This window comes from Peromyscus eremicus, chromosome 6, assembly GCF_949786415.1.
Source record: "Peromyscus eremicus chromosome 6, PerEre_H2_v1, whole genome shotgun sequence".
Lineage (NCBI taxonomy): Eukaryota > Metazoa > Chordata > Mammalia > Rodentia > Cricetidae > Peromyscus > Peromyscus eremicus.
Genome location: NC_081421.1, coordinates 87,838,219 through 87,857,214, shown reverse-complemented (window position 1 = coordinate 87,857,214; position 18,996 = coordinate 87,838,219). Strand labels below are relative to the sequence as shown.

At 42.2% G+C, this 18,996-nt stretch overlaps 1 protein-coding gene across 1 annotated transcript in view; it reads left to right on the top strand.

The window, feature by feature from the left end:
- Window positions 1-18,996, top strand: part of Slc30a7 (solute carrier family 30 member 7) — a 73,080-nt gene extending 54,084 nt beyond the window's left edge. The window contains exons 9-11 of the mRNA XM_059266130.1: window positions 2,115-2,205; window positions 4,882-5,031; window positions 13,342-18,996. Of these exons, the coding sequence (XP_059122113.1) occupies window positions 2,115-2,205; window positions 4,882-5,031; window positions 13,342-13,389 (289 nt within the window). The 3' untranslated portion in view covers window positions 13,390-18,996. The remainder of the gene's footprint in view (window positions 1-2,114; window positions 2,206-4,881; window positions 5,032-13,341) is intronic.

Genomic DNA, 18,996 nt, shown 5'->3' with positions numbered 1-18,996 from the left:
TGACGCTAATCAGGAAGCTGATTTCATCACTTGTCGTACGTACTCTGTCCATTAGTAGCAAGTTGTTAGGTCTCCCTCCACCCTAAACACATTTTAGGGGGTAGATGACCTGGGAACGTGAATCCCAAGGGAGCCATCTTTGAAGCTGCCTGCCAGGTGGATTTAGGGCAGTAAGATTAGATGCCAAGGAGCACTTTGTGGGCTAATGTAATAATCCAGGTGAGTGATCTGGAAATCACTGTGGCTGTGGAGCAGGATGAACTAGTCACAAACTCTCTTGGGTGTAGGATCAGGACATCTCGTTAATGGATAGAGCATGAAGGCTCTAGGGTTAAGAAGGAGTCACCGATGATATTTAATTCTTCATTCTTGTAGCTGTCACTAAACAAATACGTTTTACTTGAGTATGACTGAAACTCTGTCCAGGTTGAAAATGCCATCCTCTCTGCTCCCTTGCCTCCATGCTTAGTAAACTGGCTTGTCCTCAACCTGGCTGTCACTGTGTGCTCCCCTATATTGTAAGATCCCAGTTATTTCCATCTGTTGAATCTCCTCTGTCTTTGTTCCCATTGTATTCTTTTTTACTCAAGAAATCATTCCATACTTAAAAGTTGGGAACACACTTCTAATTCTTTTTCTGTGTCCTTTTCTTTAATCTAGATTCTAAAATGCCTGCTATCTGTGTATCTGTCAGTTATTCAGTCAATACTTATCACGGGCATACTTGGTGACCAGCACTTTACTAGGCCTCCTTGGGAATATGATGGTGAGCCAGACAATGCCCCTGTTCCTTTGGTCTGCGTTAGTAGTTGCTCTTCCTTCTCATCTGTCAGAAATAGCAGGAATCCTTTAGGCACAGTTCTGACTATGATGGTGAGCCAGACATTGGTCTGCAGTAGTGTCTCTTCTTGTGTTAGAAATAGCATAAATCCTTAAGGCACAGTTCCATTGCTACTTTGCTGTGAGATGCTTTGAGATCACAGGCCTGAATTCCCGGGGTCCCCACCTCCTGCAGATGCTTCCCAGAGAGCTCTGCATTTGCCAGTTAGAGACTGCCCAAGGTTGAAAGTGAGCAGTGGCCTCAGTTGTTAAAGGCAGTGAGGTAATTTCTGATCTCTCCCCCCGGTCTGTACCAACAGTGGAGCAGAGTGTCACCCCCTGACTTACTGGAATCACCTGCAGAGCTTTGCAGACCTGTAGATGAGTGGGCCTTCTTTAGATAGGCTGGTTCATCATGTCCAAACTAAAAGCAAAGTGAGCTCCAAGGTTAGAGGGTTATTGCACCTGCATCACCCTTAGCACTGTGCTGTTCGTTTGCTTTCAGCACAGTCATCCAAATGACCTAAAGCAATAATTCGGATGTTGGGTGAAGACCACCTGTGTCCGTAGTGACCTTTGCACCCCATCCCTAGAGGAGTCCTCATCCGTCTGTGGGAGTAACCAGGCTACTCTATATTCTAAATAGTGAAAATATGACTGAGAGGGCTGGGGGGGTGGGGGCGGCTTAGCAGTTGTGAACACTTGCTGCTCTTGCAGAGGCCCAGAGTTTAGCTCCCAGATCCTACATTGGGTGACTCACAGCTGACAGCCCCAGGGGATCTGACGCCTTCTTCTAGTCTTCTCAGACATCCACAGGCACAGGTGCATGAGTACTGTGCATGCACACATGCTTCTTTTTGAGCTATGACTGGTAAATAAATAACCAAATTTAGAAATAGTAGATAGGCGGGGCGGTGATGGCGCACGCCTTTAATCCCAGCACTCGGGAGGCAGAGGCAGGTGGATCTTTGTGAGTTGGACACCAACAGAGTGAGTTCCAGGACAGGCGCAAAGCTACACAGAGAAACCTCGTTGGGGGGGAGGGGGAAATAGTAGATAAATCAATGGATACATTAGTGGATATTGTCTCTCTAGATCCTTTACTCAATAACTTTCTGAATCTATGAGAAATTTGGAACAAAGACCAGTAGGTTATTTTTTTTCTGAAATTCTATTAAATCATACTCTGTACTTTAAGGAAGTATAGTATTACCATCTTGCAAACAGGGATTTTTTTTTTTTTTTGCAAACAGAGATTATTAAAACATGGCTTAATAAGTTTTTTTTTCCTTTAGTGTTATTCCTCTTTTAAGAGAGTCTGTTGGAATATTAATGCAGAGAACTCCTCCCTCGTTGGAAAATACACTTCCCCAGTGCTATCAGAGGGTAAGATTGGCAAACTTTTGGAGTGTATGTTGTTTCCAAACTGTTAGGATTTTCATCTTGTATAAATATGGGTGGTATGTGCATATAATTTAATCTTTCTTCCAAGACTGCATGGTGACCATGAATGTCATTCATATAAACCCAAGTAAGCTCATTACGAAGTAATGAGTTTACTAAACTTCACTAAAGAAAATATGTGTACTGTCCATGTCTAGAAATTGAGCTATTAAAAGAAATAGAATATGTTAACTGATTAAATAAGCATATATTATAAGTATATAATTATCTTATTCACTGTTCTGTTGCTATGAGAAACACCATGACCAAAGCAACTCTTATAAAAGAAAGCATTTAATTGGGGGCTTGCTTGTAGTTTCAGAGGTTTAGTCTGTTTCATTATGGCAGGGAGCATGGCAGCAGGCAGGCAGGCAGGCAGGCATGGCACTAGAGCAGTAACTAAGAGCTACATCCTGATCTGCAGGCAGAGAGACAGACAAACAAAGACACACATACACACAACTGGGCCTGCTGTGGTCTTTTGAGACCTCAAAGCAGCCAGACGGTTTAATCCCAGCACTCAGGAAGGAGGCAGAAGCAGGCAGGTCTTTGTTAGTTCGAGACCAGCCTGGTCTACAGAGCAAGATCCAGGAAAGGCGCAAAGTTACACAGAGAAACCCTGTCTCAAAAAACAAAAAAAAAAAAAAAAGAAAGAAAGAAAGAAAGAAACCTCAAAGGCCTCACCTAGTGATACATCACCTCCAATAAGGCCACACCTCCTAATCCTTCCCACACCCTGGGGACTAAGCATTCAAATATATGAGCCTATGGGGACCATTCTCATTCATACCACCACACCAGTGTATTTGAAAATATCTATTTCTATGCATATGCATGTGTTTCTGTGTATGTATGCCACGTGTGTGGGTACCTTTTGAGGACAGAAGGAGCATCAGAGCCCCTGGAGCTGGAGTTCCGGCAGTTGTGAGCTGCCTCACGTGGGTGCTGGGAACTGAGCTCCAGTTCTCTGAAGAGCAGCAAGTACTCTTAACTGCTGAAACCATCTCCCCCACCTTCTCGATGATTTTGTTTGTTATGTTTTATTTTGTTTTGTTTTTGTGGTCTTCACTGTGTATCAGATCCTCTTCTAAAACACTAGAGACAAATGGTGAACAAAGAAAGACACTGTGCTCTCATGGAGCTCACAGTCTAGTGGGCACAAACATGTTAAGTGATGTTAGTGATATGAAAATATCAGTGATGTGCACTGTGAGAAATGAAATGACAATGTGGTAGATATGGATGGCTACATCAGATTCAGCAAGGAAGCTATATCCAAGGAAACTGAAACCCTGATGACCAGAAGTGTCCAGGCATATACAAATCCTTAAGAAGAATGTTCCAGAATGCACACACACACAAAACCACTAATGGGAGGCAGCTATGGCTGGAACTAATTTAGTGTATTTGGAGACTAGCAAAACAGGTTTTGTGGCTGCAGCATGATAAATAAGGGGGAAAGTGATTGGCAGGTTGGAAAGAAGGCAAGGACCAGATGTTAGGAGGTCTTGGTCATGTTAAGAGGCTTAGACTTCACTCTCAGTGGGAAGATCTGGAATGCTTTGGCGCAGTGGGAATGTAATGAGTTTTGTGCTTTAACAAGATTGTCCTGTGTAGAGAGCATGTTTTAAAAGCTGGCTCAGACTTCTGTCCTTGGCAGCAAGATGGAGGCAAATACACATTTGGGATGTGTTTTTAGAGGTTTGCATTAGTGAAGGGGAAAGGGTGCTGTCTCACAGCTTGGTGTACGGTAATGCTGCTGTTGAGGCTGAGGGGAGGGTGGGAAGTGTTGGAGAGCAGGAAGTTAATTCCAAATAAGACTCTGTTTATAATACATTAAGATTGAAGTACTCAACAGACATTTAGGGAGAATGACAGCTAAGTAGCACATCTGGCATCGTGGGCACTGATTAGGACTGAAAAGATTTAAAGTCAGGCCGGGAAGTAGCTCAGGAGTAGAGTGCTAGCCAGCATGTGCAGGCCATGGGTCAGGTTCTCGGGGGTGGGGACATGAGGACAGAGGAATGTCTGAAGCATGGAGAAGGCATGTGGTGACCCTGGGAGAGGACAGAGTTCTGCTCTCTGGGCTCTGTTTTCACCTCCAAATGCAGAGCACGGGTGGAGAGGCGGAGCAGGAGTTAGGGGAGTGGTCATCTCACTGCCATACTTCTTCTTAACTGTGTGTGCTGTGTTTTGTCCATTTGTGTAGGTATTCAGATTTATCTTTAATAAAAGAAATGTCCCTCTGGCCATTAACCTTTCAGTGGAATGAATTCAGTCACTTCTAAGTCTGTGTTGATTTCTGGCCTTTGTTTCCTCCCCCTTTTTCTGTGGTCTACTTTGTCATACTTTGTCCTGCTTTGTAACCTGGCTGTACTTAAACACTTCTCTGATCCATGTGTGAAATGAGAACTTCCCTCTAGTTCCCCTCAGATGTCTCTACAGATTTTGATAAGTGTTCGTTCATTCTCTTTCTCCAGTCTGTCTCAATGTCACCGGAACACGAGTACTCCGTAGGCATTTGTCCCAGAATCCCTTTTTTCTGATTTGCCTGATAGTTATATGTAGGTAAGAGGGGGCTGTCTTGATCTTGACGCTGACATCTGGCCTGTGTTTCAGGTGCAACAGTTACAAGGTGTTTACAGCTTACAGGAACAGCACTTCTGGACGCTCTGTTCTGATGTTTACGTTGGGACCTTGAAGCTCATAGTCGCCCCTGATGCTGACGCCAGGTGGATCTTAAGCCAAACACATAATATTTTTACTCAGGTATGACTTGTTACAAACCTCTTTTAAGAGTTTCTCTGTATCTGCTAGCTTTAAAAATCCTATGTTTAATGTATCAAATATTAAGCTACTAAAGGGAAAGGGCAGGAGACATTGCTCTCCAACCTGAGTCAACATTTGGAAGGCCTTTAAAAGTCCTTAACGATCTTCTTTCTTTCTTTTTTTCTTTTTATTTTATTTTTTCCAGTGCTGTGTATTAACCCAGGGCCTTCCACTTCAGTTAGTATTATTGAATGGAGTCTAAGCATCCCTCTAAGCAGAATTACTTTTCTATGATGTATGTGTCACTGGGTACATATTTCTCTTTCTCTCTCTCATATCTTTAGACATGAATATAATATGCAGTCTAGTTAAATTCAAGGCATTACAGAAATTAGAGATTCTGCCTCCTGATGAGAGACACCATGCTTAGGTTCCTTATGAATGAATTACTGACAGATCTAATGTTAATTAGGATTTACATAATCCCAGTCTTAGATGCAGTTAAGATTCTGCTATACAGTGTGCTGGTACCACTTGCTCAGAATTTTAACATCTTTCTGAGAGACACAGTACGTAAATGTGTCTCATCTCTATAAACGTGCATCATTGTGGCTTTCTTAATGAAGCCTTGGAGGCCTATGCAGTGTATCTGAATACTTCTCACTGGCTCCATGTTTCAGGGACAAAGGAGAAGGGACGTGGCAGTAACCTTCTGCTTACTGCCCCCTCCAGACCACGGTCCTCTCCTTTACCCTGTGTCTTCTCCTAGTGCTGCGTCCATCCTCGAAGTGGGGCTTCTGTGAGCTTCTAGGACACCCTGCACACCTGCACACTCACGGCTTTGTCGCCGAGTCACAGTTTTCTCTGTGAAAAGGAGTGCAGTTTCTAGTTGGAGAACTGCGTCCGTAGCAGCTGCCTGTCGGGGCTCTGAAGCTGTAACCGCGGGAGCAAAGGGAGGCTTCGGAAGTCTTAACCCTGCCTTTGGAAATGGCTGAGTCTGAACGTTCCTTCTGCTGCCTCTTCTGTTTCAGAAGCGATATTTGAGCTTTGAATACTTAAAGCTGTTTATCAGCTAAGGTCCTGACTAGTTGATTTCACTCCTTGTAGCTACCAGGGATTCTCTTTGAGGCTTGCTGTAAAGGTAATCAAAGCCCTTCCCCACGCCACCCAGGAGAAGTAGGGGTCACATTCTAAAATAACTTTTATTTACACTTAGTGATTCTAAAGTGGTTTTTTTTTTTATCTTTTTTTTTTTTTTTTAGTGCTCACATACCAGAATAGAATATTTAAATAATTTATTTCCTTTTCTGCTTATGCAGTGGTAATATGTGTCCTTGAAGCATGAGTAAATGTCAGGGCTTGCTGTAACAGATTTCATTTCATGAAAGTAAATTTTTAAATTACTTTGTGTTTTAAGTTACATCTTACTTAGAACTCTCACTTATCAAAATGAAACCTAGTTGACTGCTTTTTTGAGGGGGGCAAAAATGATCACATACAGTGAGATGTCTCAGCAGCTGAAGGACCTCGCTGCCAAGCCTAATGACCTACCTCACATGATGGGAAGAGAAAATTGACTCCCCTGACCTCCACAAGCACCCCACACAAAATGAGTAGATGTAAAGTAAATGAATCCACTTTTTAGACTCGTGCTGATGCTTTCTGTTGTAGAAAGTGTCTATTCTTGGTTCTAAAGGAGGAGGACTTCCTGCTGCTGAGTTGACTCTGTGTGTTTGGTGTCTTTCTTCCCGCTGACCCTGAGTGAGAATATAAGGGGTGGGCTTCAGTTACAGACCTTTTCATGAAAGCTTGTGTTAGGTCACTTTAAAGGGAAAGAAACAGAAATCAGACAGTTTGAAGTTTCTATTTAGTTACGTGGTCTACGTCTGTGTGATTTTAGAACTGTGTGGCCTTGTCCTTTTATCATCTTCCAGAGGCACCGATTTCTCTTCAGCTGCTAAAGACAGGCTTGTGTGTGAGTGTGGGAGAGGGGAGGGAGCTGCTGGAAGTCACTTGGGGGCTCGTACTCCTTTAGGAACAGTAGTGAGGTGATCCAGTGTGGACGGTCCAAGTTGTCTTGTGCAGCAAAGTCTTCCTCGGTGTCCATGTAAACTAATGGTTTGAAATGAATGATCAGTTGATAACTGGAGAAACGGAGAGTTTGTTTCTGTGTTTACTTAGAAACAGACAGAAAGTGGGACTCTGGGTTAGAAGCAATTCAGTGGTTTATGGCTTTTGTTTAAAAAAGGAATGTTTGTCCATTCCTTAAAGCACAAAAGCCAGCCAAACTACTACACATTCTCTCCTGGCAGAACCCTACTCAGTTTCCCAGTTTGCTCTCCCCACTAGACCAGTTAAGTCCTGAGCCCCTGGCTTCCTGAGCCCCCGGCTTCCTGAGCCCCCAGCTTCCTGCCTTTTGTGCTCTGTCCTCTGACCTCAAAATAGAAGTGAACAGTATATCCAGGAAGGAATCAAAAAGCCTCCTCCCAAACACAAGTCAGGGTCCCTAAATTACAGAAACCCTCCGCCTCCTCCAGCCTCCTGTGTTCATAGTCTCCCCTTTCTCTGACCAGCAGCATCGTTCAGGCTTGTGCTCTCTACTTGAGTGGTATGCACAGAAGAGAGGGTCCTATTCCCTCCTCTAAGTAGGTTTCTGGTTTTCCTCCCTTTCCAAGTCTCTTTTTTTCTTTCTGTAATGGGCTTTAATGTTTATTGGGTATTGATTGATTTTGTTTGCCTGCTCTGCAGACTTTCCCTTAGCCATTTTTCTCACCTTCCTTTATCACATGTACCTAAAGTCCAGGAGGCTAAGTAGACAGCTATGGGATCTTATGTATCCCTAGGTCTGCTGTTTCCATTAAACCGTATGGTCTGTGTGTTCACTGGCTGGTCGGTAGTAGCGGACATAATAATGATGGCGGCGGCGGCGGCGGCGGCACCACCAGCACTGAGAGCCCGCGAGGTGTCAGTTACAGTGAGAGGGATTAATGTGTTCGTTACCACAGGCGCTTTACAGAAAAAGACGCCAGATCTGGTTTCTTTCCTTTTCCTTGTGTTTGTTTTGTGATGTTAAGTCAGCACTGAGCTGTATCCCCAGTTCTTGGTTCTTCTCACCGGCTGTGTCATTAAGTAGCCCAGGCTGGCCTTGAACTTGCTCTGTAGCTAGGGTACCTTCAAAGTTATAGGCTTCCTGCCCCTGCCTCTGTTTCAAGAGCACTGGGATAACAGGTGTGTCATGCTAACCAGTTATATTGTTGTTCTTGACTTACAGTTTAGTCATATTTACTTACATTTCATTAATTCTGTAGTATCTCTTGTGGAGAAGGAAGATAGTTCTGCATGACTTCATTTTACATTTTAAAAAATTTATATGTGTAGGTGTTTTGCCTGCACATATGTCTGTGCATCATGTGTGTGCCTAGTGTCAGCAGAGGCCAGAAGAGGGCATCAGATTCCTGGGACTGGAATTACAGATGGTTGTGAGCCACCGTATGGGTGCTGGGAATCGAACCTGGGTCCTCTGGAAGAGCGAGCAGTGCTCTTAATCTCTGGGCCATCTTCCTAGCCCCCCTTTTGCATTTCAAAGGAATAAAGATTAACATGTTCAGTCAAAAACTCAAGCAAAAATGTATCTATTGCTTTGGTCCAAGAGATACAAGTAAAACAACCATTTCTGCAGTCATATTCCTGTTTGTTTTTCTGACTTTAACTTCTTTCTTGGAGCTATCCCAAGCGGGTAGCACCAGGCTAGCTTTTGGGGTGGAGACAGGGCAGTGAACTGAGAGGGTTAAAATGACTAGCCATCCTTCCCATTAAAGAAGGTGCAGACCACTGGGATAGCTGTCACGTCTTCCTGTCGGGAAACCCTAGATCTCTTTGTATCAGGCATTGGTCACTGGCCAGAGGATTCTTTGGAAATTTGGCTTTCTCTTTACTTTGAAGGAGATTGGAATGAACATGGGAACTGGAGAACCAAGCTGCCCGGCCCTCTGGGACAGGCGGATGCAGCAAATGACTTCTTTATCTTTGCTGTTGGACTGAGCTTTTGTGGAAAGCTGCTGTCCCCTCAGGGACTGATATCAGATTGAGTAATTAACTCATGATTATGCAAAGATAATTTATCTAGCCCCTTTGTTTTTCTGTCCCCTCTTCATCGCCTTGGGCTACTCATTTCTTATTACTGTCTTCCCCGTGCTAAGACTGGGGTAATGAAAATGGCAGGCAATAAAAAGGAGCCCAACTGTTTTGCCCATTTTACTTTCATTAGCAATTTTGTTTAAAAAGAAAAGATATTAAACAATATGTTTGGGCAACATTTTTACTTTCTATTAAGATTACACATAGAAGATCCCAGAGCCATCTGGGTTGAGTAAATCAACTCATATCCTTGCAGTAAATCAGAATAATTTATAATAACAGCCTTTGTAGCGAGTGAAATTTTTGTCTCATATATTCACACATGCTCCTGACAACAGAGCCCACTCTAGGGAAGCGGGTTTATTAACTACTTGTTAAATATTAGATGAGCATATAACGCTCCCGCAAATCAGTAGCACTGATTTCATCAACACTATTTCGGTGAGGAGAACTGGGCTTAGGTTTTAATTTGTGGGTAAAGACCATACAAATGCGAAGTTCTTCCCTACAAGCCTGTTAGCCAAAGAGAAGTGGAAACAAGTTCACTTTTCTGTAAGCTAAATAACAAGAGTTTTAGCTTGTCATGGAAGGCTTTCTCGGGAAGGCAAAAAGCATATTTTCTGTGCTGACAACCTAGGGTCTGTCTACTTTTGTATTCTACTGGAATAGGTCCTAAAGCTAGTTCATGCATTCATCACTATTGCACAGAACCTTTCCACCTGAGTTCCAGAAAAAATGAGCCGAAATAGAAATGAGTAGTGTTTTGAGGAGCCCAGTGTTACTGTTCTAAGGTCACATTAATACCTCTTTATCCTCTGCTGGGAACCTCTCCTTATAAAGTATTGGCAAGAGCATTCTCGTTTCTTTCCTTTTTTTTCTGCTTCTATTTAAAAGTAGTTTTTGCTTGAAAGAAAGAAATTAATAGGATTTTAATTCATTCAGTAATATTTATTGACCTCTTGCTGTGTGCCAGATATTACGAAGGTTCTGGGAGTCTAGAATGCAAAAGAAGACAAATATGTTTCTCTTGGAGAGATTACATTAGAGTGGAAGAACAGAAGTGATAAACAGACTGAATAAGTAATCTTACGATCTTAAATGGCAGTGTAGGTGTGTCTGGAGTGTCTGGTCCTGGGCTGACCTGACAAAGTGGCAGGGATGTGGGTGAGGGTGCAAGGAGGCTGGACTGTCTGAAGTATCTGTCTTCTCCTAAGCGGTCTTTGTTTTTCCCCTCTGGCATTACATCTGACAACTGGTGTTTTCTTCTCTTGTCCTTCCCTCTTCTTCCTCTCCAGGCCCTGATAGAATATAAACTGTGAAGACAAGGCTATTTTGTCAGGTTTTTCCCCCTTTTGTATTCCTAGGTGAGAGGCTATTGCTTGGAAAGCAATAAATGCAAGAGTAAATACTTACTAGATTAAAAAAGTAAATGCAGCCGGGCAGTGGTAGCACACGCCTTTAATCCCAGCACTCGGGAGGCAGAGGAAGGTGGATCTCTGTGAGTCTGAGGCCAGCCTGGGCTACAGAGTGAGTTCCAGGACAGGCTCCAAAGCTACACAGAGAAACCCTGTCTCGAAAAACGGGGGGAAAAAAAAAAGTAAATGCATTTTGTAAGGGTTGTGTAAGACAAATCTTAAAAGGTCTTATTAAATAAAAAAATCTAGAGCCAGATAATGGGGTGAAAATGAAAGATCAGAGAAGCAGAACAAGCCACAGCTAACCTTATCTCTCCAACTTCTCAGCCGATCCTGTTTCCTCAAACTGGAAGCTTCTGAGTCTTCATCTGAATTGATCTCAGCTGAACTACTGTTAAAAGCCTAAAAGCTTAAAAGCCTCTAGTTCCTGGTCCTCACACCTTATATACCTTTCTGCTTCCTGCCATCACTTCCTGGGATTAAAGGCATGTGTCTTTCCCAAGCAAAGACATGAGATCTCAAGTCCTGGGATTAAAGGGACCTTGCCTGGCTCTGTTTCTAATGTGATCTTGAACTCACAGAGATTCTGATGGATCTCTGCCTCTGGAATGCTAGGATTAAGGGTGTATACCACCACTGTCTGGCCTCTATGTCTAATCTAGTGGCTGTTCTGTTCTCCAACCCCAGATAAGTTTTATTAGGGTACACAGTATATTGGGGGACACAATATATCATCACAGAGTTGTGAAGACAGCCCTCACTGATGTCTTCATAGGGGTGTGATGAGAACATCTTCTGTAGCAAGTCTTTCTCTGTACCACCAGCTCCCAAATACTAACACATAGACTTTTTATTAATTATGAAAGCTTGACCTTAGCTTAGGCTTGTCCCACTAGCTTTTATAACTTAAATTATCTCATTTATTTTAATTTATGTTCTGTTGCATGGCATCTCTGCATACTGTTCATGCTGCTTTCTCCATGTCTGGCTCACAACCCCACCTGTTTTCCTCTCCAAATCCTCTTTGTCCCCAGAAGTCCTGCTTAACCTCTTCCTGCCTAGCTATTGGCCATTCAGCTCTTTATTAAACCAATCACAGTGACACATCTTCACACAGTGTAAAGGAATACTCCGCAACAGTCGTGTGGCTGTCATAAGGAGCAAAGTTCCCAGGAAGGCTGTATAGCTAAGGGGAGTAAACAGAGGAGGAGGAGTGATCAGTGAGATCAAATGGCAAGTCAGGAGCCACATTCCACAGCAGCCTGGTGGCCATTGTAAGGACTTAGGGAGATCCGCTGTCGGGTAGTTGGAGGCATAGAGGGACACTTGTCCTTGTAGTTAGTATTCTGAGAATAAACAGAAATGTGAAAGCCAGGCAAGGGGCATTGATAACATCTAGACAAGAGGTGATGGTGGCATTGATAACATCTAGACAAGAGTTGATGGTGGCATTGATAACATCTAGACAAGAGAGTTGATGGTGGCATTGATAACATCTAGACAAGAGTTGATGGTGGCTAGGGTTCGTTCAAAGTGATGGAGATGATGTAAAGTGGTCAAGTTCTGGTTTGGATAATATTTTGAACGGGAAGCCACCAAGTTTTGCAAGTAGATTGGATATTGGATGTGAGAAACAGAAAGAGGTTTTGAAGGAGCAGTACTGAGGGTAGGTCAGCTGGTTTGATGGGAAGAAAGAGTACAGTGGCCCTGTGCTGCTTCTTAGATACCCCCAGTACAATGTCAAGTTCCAATGCAAGGGGTAGGTGCAAGCTCCAGTCTGGACATACAAACGTGGAGGTATGAACACATGCAAAGGTTGACTTACAGTCTGGCTGTAAAGAGAGACCATTAGAGAAGAAGTATAGATTACAAGGACTAAGCCTTTTGTCAGTGTTTATTGCTCAATTATAGCAAAAACAGTGAAGGAGACTGACCAGTGAATATTCTCAGAAAGTGTCATAGGGAAAGTGTTTGGCTCCAGGAGACTGGTAATATGTATTATTCCTGATAATCAGGACTGAGAACTGGGTGTGGAATGGTATGAGCAGTTTGGAAGTTGCTTGACAGATAGTTGTAGAAAGTGGTGAGATGTAAAATCAGGGTTGAAATGCCTGCAAGAGCAACGGAATTAGAGACTGTGACTGTGGACATGTTTGGGTATTTTGGCTACCCACAAGAGCAGAGATTGAGACTATCCAGGCAGGAAGGGATGCTGGGTGAAGTAAAAGATTTTTAAGGTAGAGGAAACTATAGTGTGTTTGACACTAATAGAAATGACCCAATTGAAAGAATAAAATTGATAATATAGATGAAATAGGGGGTAATTTAGAGAGCAGTGTTCTTGAATAGCAAGTTCATATCCCAAACTGAAGGAACTGGCATGTAAAATAAGTAACCAGTTGCTGGTTGTGATTATTAAATAAGTGCCTATGTTGTCATGAGAAGAGCTAGCCTGTGGTAAGCTGGTTTTAATAGTGGCTAATCAAGCACTGTCGTGTCCTCTGAACAGTGATGGCAAATGGATAACCCCATCTAACAGCACATGAGTAGGGCGTGTGACTAATAGCATAGAATTTTTTTTTCTGTAGTGGTTTGACAACTTAAAATGAAAATAGATTATTTCTTAGAAGCAGAAGACAAAAATGATTCCATTTTCAAAGAAAACTGAGGTGGTGCTTGCTTTCCTGCCACTTTTTAGAATGTTCATCTGTTACAGGTTTTACAGGTTTGGTTCTAATTGTTCTCTCTAACTTTTCAGGCTGGAGTGAGGCAGCTTTATGTACAGATTGACTTTGCAGCGATGTAGTCAATGAGAAGAAATTGTTTGAGGACCAAAATTTTCCAGTACTGTACAATCCAAAGCATTGTACTACCCAGTGCTCGAAAACGGAGACATCATCACTACAACACGGAAGCACCCAGTAGTGCAGGTAGAGTCGGCGTGTGCTGGGGATCCCAGGCGGATCCTGCCCAGACTGTGGCCTTGTGTGCTCTCCTCCAAGCCATTCCGATTGCTAAGGTTTCTGGGTTTGTTCTGGGGTCTTGGGTTATCTCTCTCTTTTTTTTTCTGGGGGTTCTTGCTGATCACCTTCAGCCCATCCTATCATCACACCCAGCCAGTGAGAAATTCAGACCGTGGGCCGCCAGTCTTCTGAATATCTTCACTAAAGCTGCTGGAAACCACTGCTTTTATTCCCATAAAACCAGTGTTGTTTTTACAAACAGAAGTCTGTTTTCTACGTGATGTCACACTTGTTGACCGCTCTTCAGTGTAATCATACGTTTGTAAAATTGTTTGTACCTTGCAAACTTATGAACCAAACCATATTGGGTTTTCAAAGTGCCTTTGTATCCGAAAATATATTTGCCAGCATAGAAATGTACCATCCAAGGTCATATGTATGGTTTTTTAATGGATATTCTGTAATTTGTACAAAATAAGACTTGCTAGTAACATGTATAATTGTCTTTTGTGTATTTCCAGCATAGGTTTAAGTATATTAAATTTCTTGTCTTGTGAAAAAGAACATTATTTTGCTTTATAAAAAATTCAGTGATCACATTAAGATACTTTGTAGACTAGCTTCAAAAGTGCAAATACATTGGAAAAACTCATTTAAACCAAAAACTCTCCTCTGTTACAGGTTCTAAACCCTTCACCTGTCTGTGGGAAATCCTCCAGTAGCTGTCCTCATCATTTTTATAGATTCTGATAGTGATGAGAAAAAGCACCCCAGAGTTGGCAGAAATAACTGTGACAGTGACATTTTACATCTTCATCCTCTTTTCAGGTGCCAAGTAGTACAGGGTTTTTGTTTTGTTTTGTTTTGTTTTCTGATTTTGTTTGCACAAATACAAATTACTTCCAGGAATTCTAGGACAGCATTTGATTGAGTGTGAACTGTTATCACTGTGGAGCAAATATGGTGATATAGGATTCTTTCTAAAATGGGTATCTTACAAATAGTTGGTTTTCTAGAGTCTCGAGTACTTGAAAAATAAAATTTCGATGGGCATGATGATGGACACTTTAATCCCAGGACTCAGAAGGCAGGGACAAACAGATCTCTGGAGTTCAAGGCCAGTTTGGTCTTGCAGGACAGCCAGTGATACATAGAGACCCTGTCTTAAATTATAAATCAACTATAATTAGAGATGACAGGTGCTTAACACTCAAAGTTCTTCTGGAGAGATGCTGTTTGGGTGAACATTTCCCCATTGTACTCCATTTATCCCTACAAATATTCTCCTTAGTTTGAATAAGTTAATATTGTTAGCAAAATTTTAAAAACCTTGAAAGGCAAAAATGAAGAGTGTAGATCAGTGACAGACACTTTATCAGTAAGGTGGCCGAATTTACTGTTGATTTTTGCCTGAGTTTTTGAGTTCCTTTTGTCCTACTTCTGACCTACAATTTTTGAACTATTCTGTATTAGGAGAGCTATAGCAGTCTCGACTGCAGCAGAATACCACACAATGTCTGTGGTGCCCTTTTTGTAAATCAAGTGGTGATTTCAAACCCTGTTTGCTTTCTGCCAGGTAGTTGTAAAGCCAAGACTCCCTGCAGTAGATTGTGTTTGATTGGAACAAATTCGGCAGTCTTTCAGGAGGGAATGTACAAATGGAAATGTCCTGGTCCTGTACTGCTTTTTCATTTCTGTTCTGAGTAGTTGAGTCGGATAGACCCCAGGATATTCTATGGGTTGGGGCATACTGCTGGAGATGAGAGGTCTAGATGAAGGCACAGACTCAGATGTGAGCCTTCCCAAGCTAATCTTGGTGACTCACTGTATCGACACTGCACACATGGAGTCCACTTTATGGTTGACTGGTTATAAGATTTACAGAAGTGAAGTTGTTGTCGAAGTGTGTGCTTCTGGTTAACTAGACCCTCAGTGCCCAATCTGTGAGTGTAGCTTTTCCTTTGGTGAGGCATGGAATATGTTTGATGTGAACTAAGTTTGCACTTTGTTCCAAGAGCTTGCCAGCTCCTAACATTCTGCAGGTTGGCATTTACACTTTTGCTTAAATGTTGGCATACCTGTATGTACACAAAGAAAAAAAATGTGAGCAGAAACAACCTTTCACAGAAAGAAAGCTTGTCTTCTAGTGTTCTTGATGCAGACATAATACTAACCAGTGGTCCCACTAAGAAATACTACCTGGTTATGGTAGTAAAATTAAATCAGAATACTCCTAACATTAGGCTAATATTCATCTTTAAAAAGCCAATCTGAGTATAAATTTGCCAATCTATGAATAACCAAAGTCTTTTCCCTGAATAACAAACCTGCTTTGTTCAGGGAAAGTTACCTTACCAGACAAACAACCCCAACTAGGTGTATTTTCAAAATTTGTTGTATTACTTGATGAAGAACTTGACCGAAGTGTGCGTCTTCGTGAAGGACAGTATCTAGTTATGTGTAGGTTAGTGTTCCTCGACTGCCATCCACTCCTCCTCTTTGCGGTGGAGGCATAAGATCATAGCAACAGATGTCATTGTGATTTCCCTTTATCTAGATTCTTCAGAGCCTACACATACGTACTGGCAGCCAAACTACTGTGACTTCTATGTACCTCTATAAAGCAGCCAAATCAATAACCCCCAGTGTAGCTGATCGGAACTTCCGTGTTTTTACAGACAGTAACATGGGAACCAACAAGGTGTAGATGCTGGGATTTAAGAGTAACGTGTCACTTACCGTAGAATTGCACACCTAAGCAAAGACTGTGCTGGCAACAGTCTGGTACTACCTCTCATTTTCATGAGAAACCTGAGGTCCAGAAAAGCTCTCATTTCCTTAAGATTACAGGGCTAAGTGGTGGCAAAGCCAATGTTCGAATGCGATTATCCGATGCCAAGTCGAGAGTTCTTTCCACTGTACTGTGCTGCTTCCCTGTGTGACCTTGCCTTTCTGTAAATGTGACTAAATATGGCTTGTCAATAAAGAACTCTGACCTCTAGTTTGGGTCCATGAAGGCACTTTATAAATGGAATGTTGTGTCAGTTTTCATACATAATTGTGAAGTTTAGATTATTTCCATAGTATTTGTTGCAGAATAAATTATAGTAATTATTTTTTATTCTTCCAAAACCAGCTCTTGACTTGGAAAAAGGAAACAAAATTGTACTTTAGATACTTTTAACTTGTGAGTGAATTTTTATTAATTGCCCAAGGCTCAGTCCAGTTGAATGCTGGCTTACTTTCCTAATTTTGCTAATCTGCTGTAAACTGGTTCCTTTTAGATAGCATGCTGAGTCACAGGTCATGCCATTTCAGCCCTGCCTGCCATGTGCTGTTTCAGCCACTGGAGAGCATTTTTACTTTAAAAGTTCTCAGAGCTGTGCAAATGGGGGAGAGTAAATGTATGGAACACATCTTTTACTTCACTCGGGTAAAGTTCTGAAATCTTCATCAGAACTGCAAATATTAGGCCACTCCGTAAATATACTACCTTGGCCAAGTTGAGGTCCTTTGTTTGCTTGGCTTTCTACGAAGAGTCACCATTGTTGAAACACATGGTTTTCCAATTCTCTGTTCTGTGAAAGAACAGAAAGACTCTCAAGATACGATTTACAGAGGCCTCCTTAGTGATTCAGATCTCTACCACAGAATCAAGACAGACAGTGAAAAACTGTATATCAAGGGAAGTGTTTGCAGAAATACAGCAGAGAGGTGTAACTATTTAAAGGCCAAATGGGTGGGGCTTTTTTTGATGAGGTCATCTTGGGTTTATATTTAGCCATTTCCTAACTACAAAAAACAAGGTAGATCGTCTCTGCTAAATATTTATGTATCCGGGTACTTGGTGGCTTTTCTCGTGTTCTCACATTTTTATAAAGAGAATTTTGCATGATTTTATGATTGACAGCATCTGAAAATCCAGTCCATGATTCTCACAGCATGAGGAAGGAGTCCTTATCTGGGGAGAGTCTGTGGTATGGCAGCAACTCAATCTTTTCTGATGACTGTTTTTAAAAGACCCACGAAGTGGTAGCACATCTGTGTAGACTCCTGGAAAATCAGTGAACATTTGAGGTGCCGTTGCTATGGGAACATTTACAAACTGCCTCCAGCCTGATTCTTCCTATGCTCTATATGTTTGCCTCATAATTTGGCCATGGAACCAAAATGGTGCTGAGGAAATGGCACTAGAACTCTTTAAGTCCATTTAACAAGCAGTCAGAAGAAAGTTTCATTGGAAGTCGTGGTGGTGCTGCTCACTGACAGCATCCTCTGTGCCAGCATGAAGAAGAGAGTGCCCGCCCTCAAGAACGTCATTGGGGAATCGTCTGCCGAAAAGCACCCCTCAGTCTTCAGAAGGGTTAAGTAGTATCTGATTTACAGACTGCATTTTACACAAAGCTTTTCAATATGAAAAGTCTGTTTCATAAATAGAAGCCTGGGCTTCCACCACAACTTTGAACACAAATTTGTAATTTTGACCGTGATGTTGGAAAGCATAAAAACCAAAAAGAAGTCTTGTATGTCCTTTTCTGCTTTGACTCAGTGGGTTTGTGCGTACAGGCTCATGACACATGTAGTTCCCAGTCCCTCGTGGTAGATGGGGCGATGCAGCCTGAAGGGTAGGGTCAGGAGGCCACTGACACTCACTGCAGAGAACATCTCAGCAGCTCTGCGATCTTTGTCCAGACTGGATTTCTGTTCACTCTGTCCATTTCTCCCCAGCTAGCCTCTGAGATGCTCAATCTGTTGTCTACTTTCCATGTTGTTGGGGGTTTGGAAGAACTGAGACTGCGCTGGGGCCTTCTGGACTGCACAGCCACGATGAGGATTTTGTCACCTCCCACAGTTTGGTGGAGAATTGCCACAGTGCCATATCTTTTAAGGACTGTCTACTCCCCCTGGATATCTTGTCATCCAAAACTCTTTCAGAGATACCTCTTGAAGGGGTTTCTAATGAAAACACCATTTCATGTCCCTAGAATACACTTACCATTTTTGTCTAGTTTATCTTCAAATATTTTTTGTATATTCTCTCCCCTGATTTGGAACTAATGTGACTGACAATTTGCCAGCTCCCTTCTTTACGTATTCTGAACAGGCCCACACTTCCCTCCCCTGCTCTTGATGGTTTTTAAACATGGCTAATTTGGGGTTGATTCCTTTGGTGAAAATGATAGCTTCTAAACGTTTCTAAAATGTTTACATACGAGGCAAGGCTAGGCAGGAATGTCAGAGGTAAGCAACCTGGATGGTTTAACAATGCTGCAGTGAACTATTAGGACTTGCCCAAGTGCACTACAACAGGTCCACAATGTATGTATCTTTCACATTTTCTACGTGCGTACATTCACATATATATTTTTGTTTAACCGCAATGTATTTGAAAATGATCATAAACAGCTGTATTGAAAATTTGTTTTCAATTAAATTTCTGTTTAAAAGTC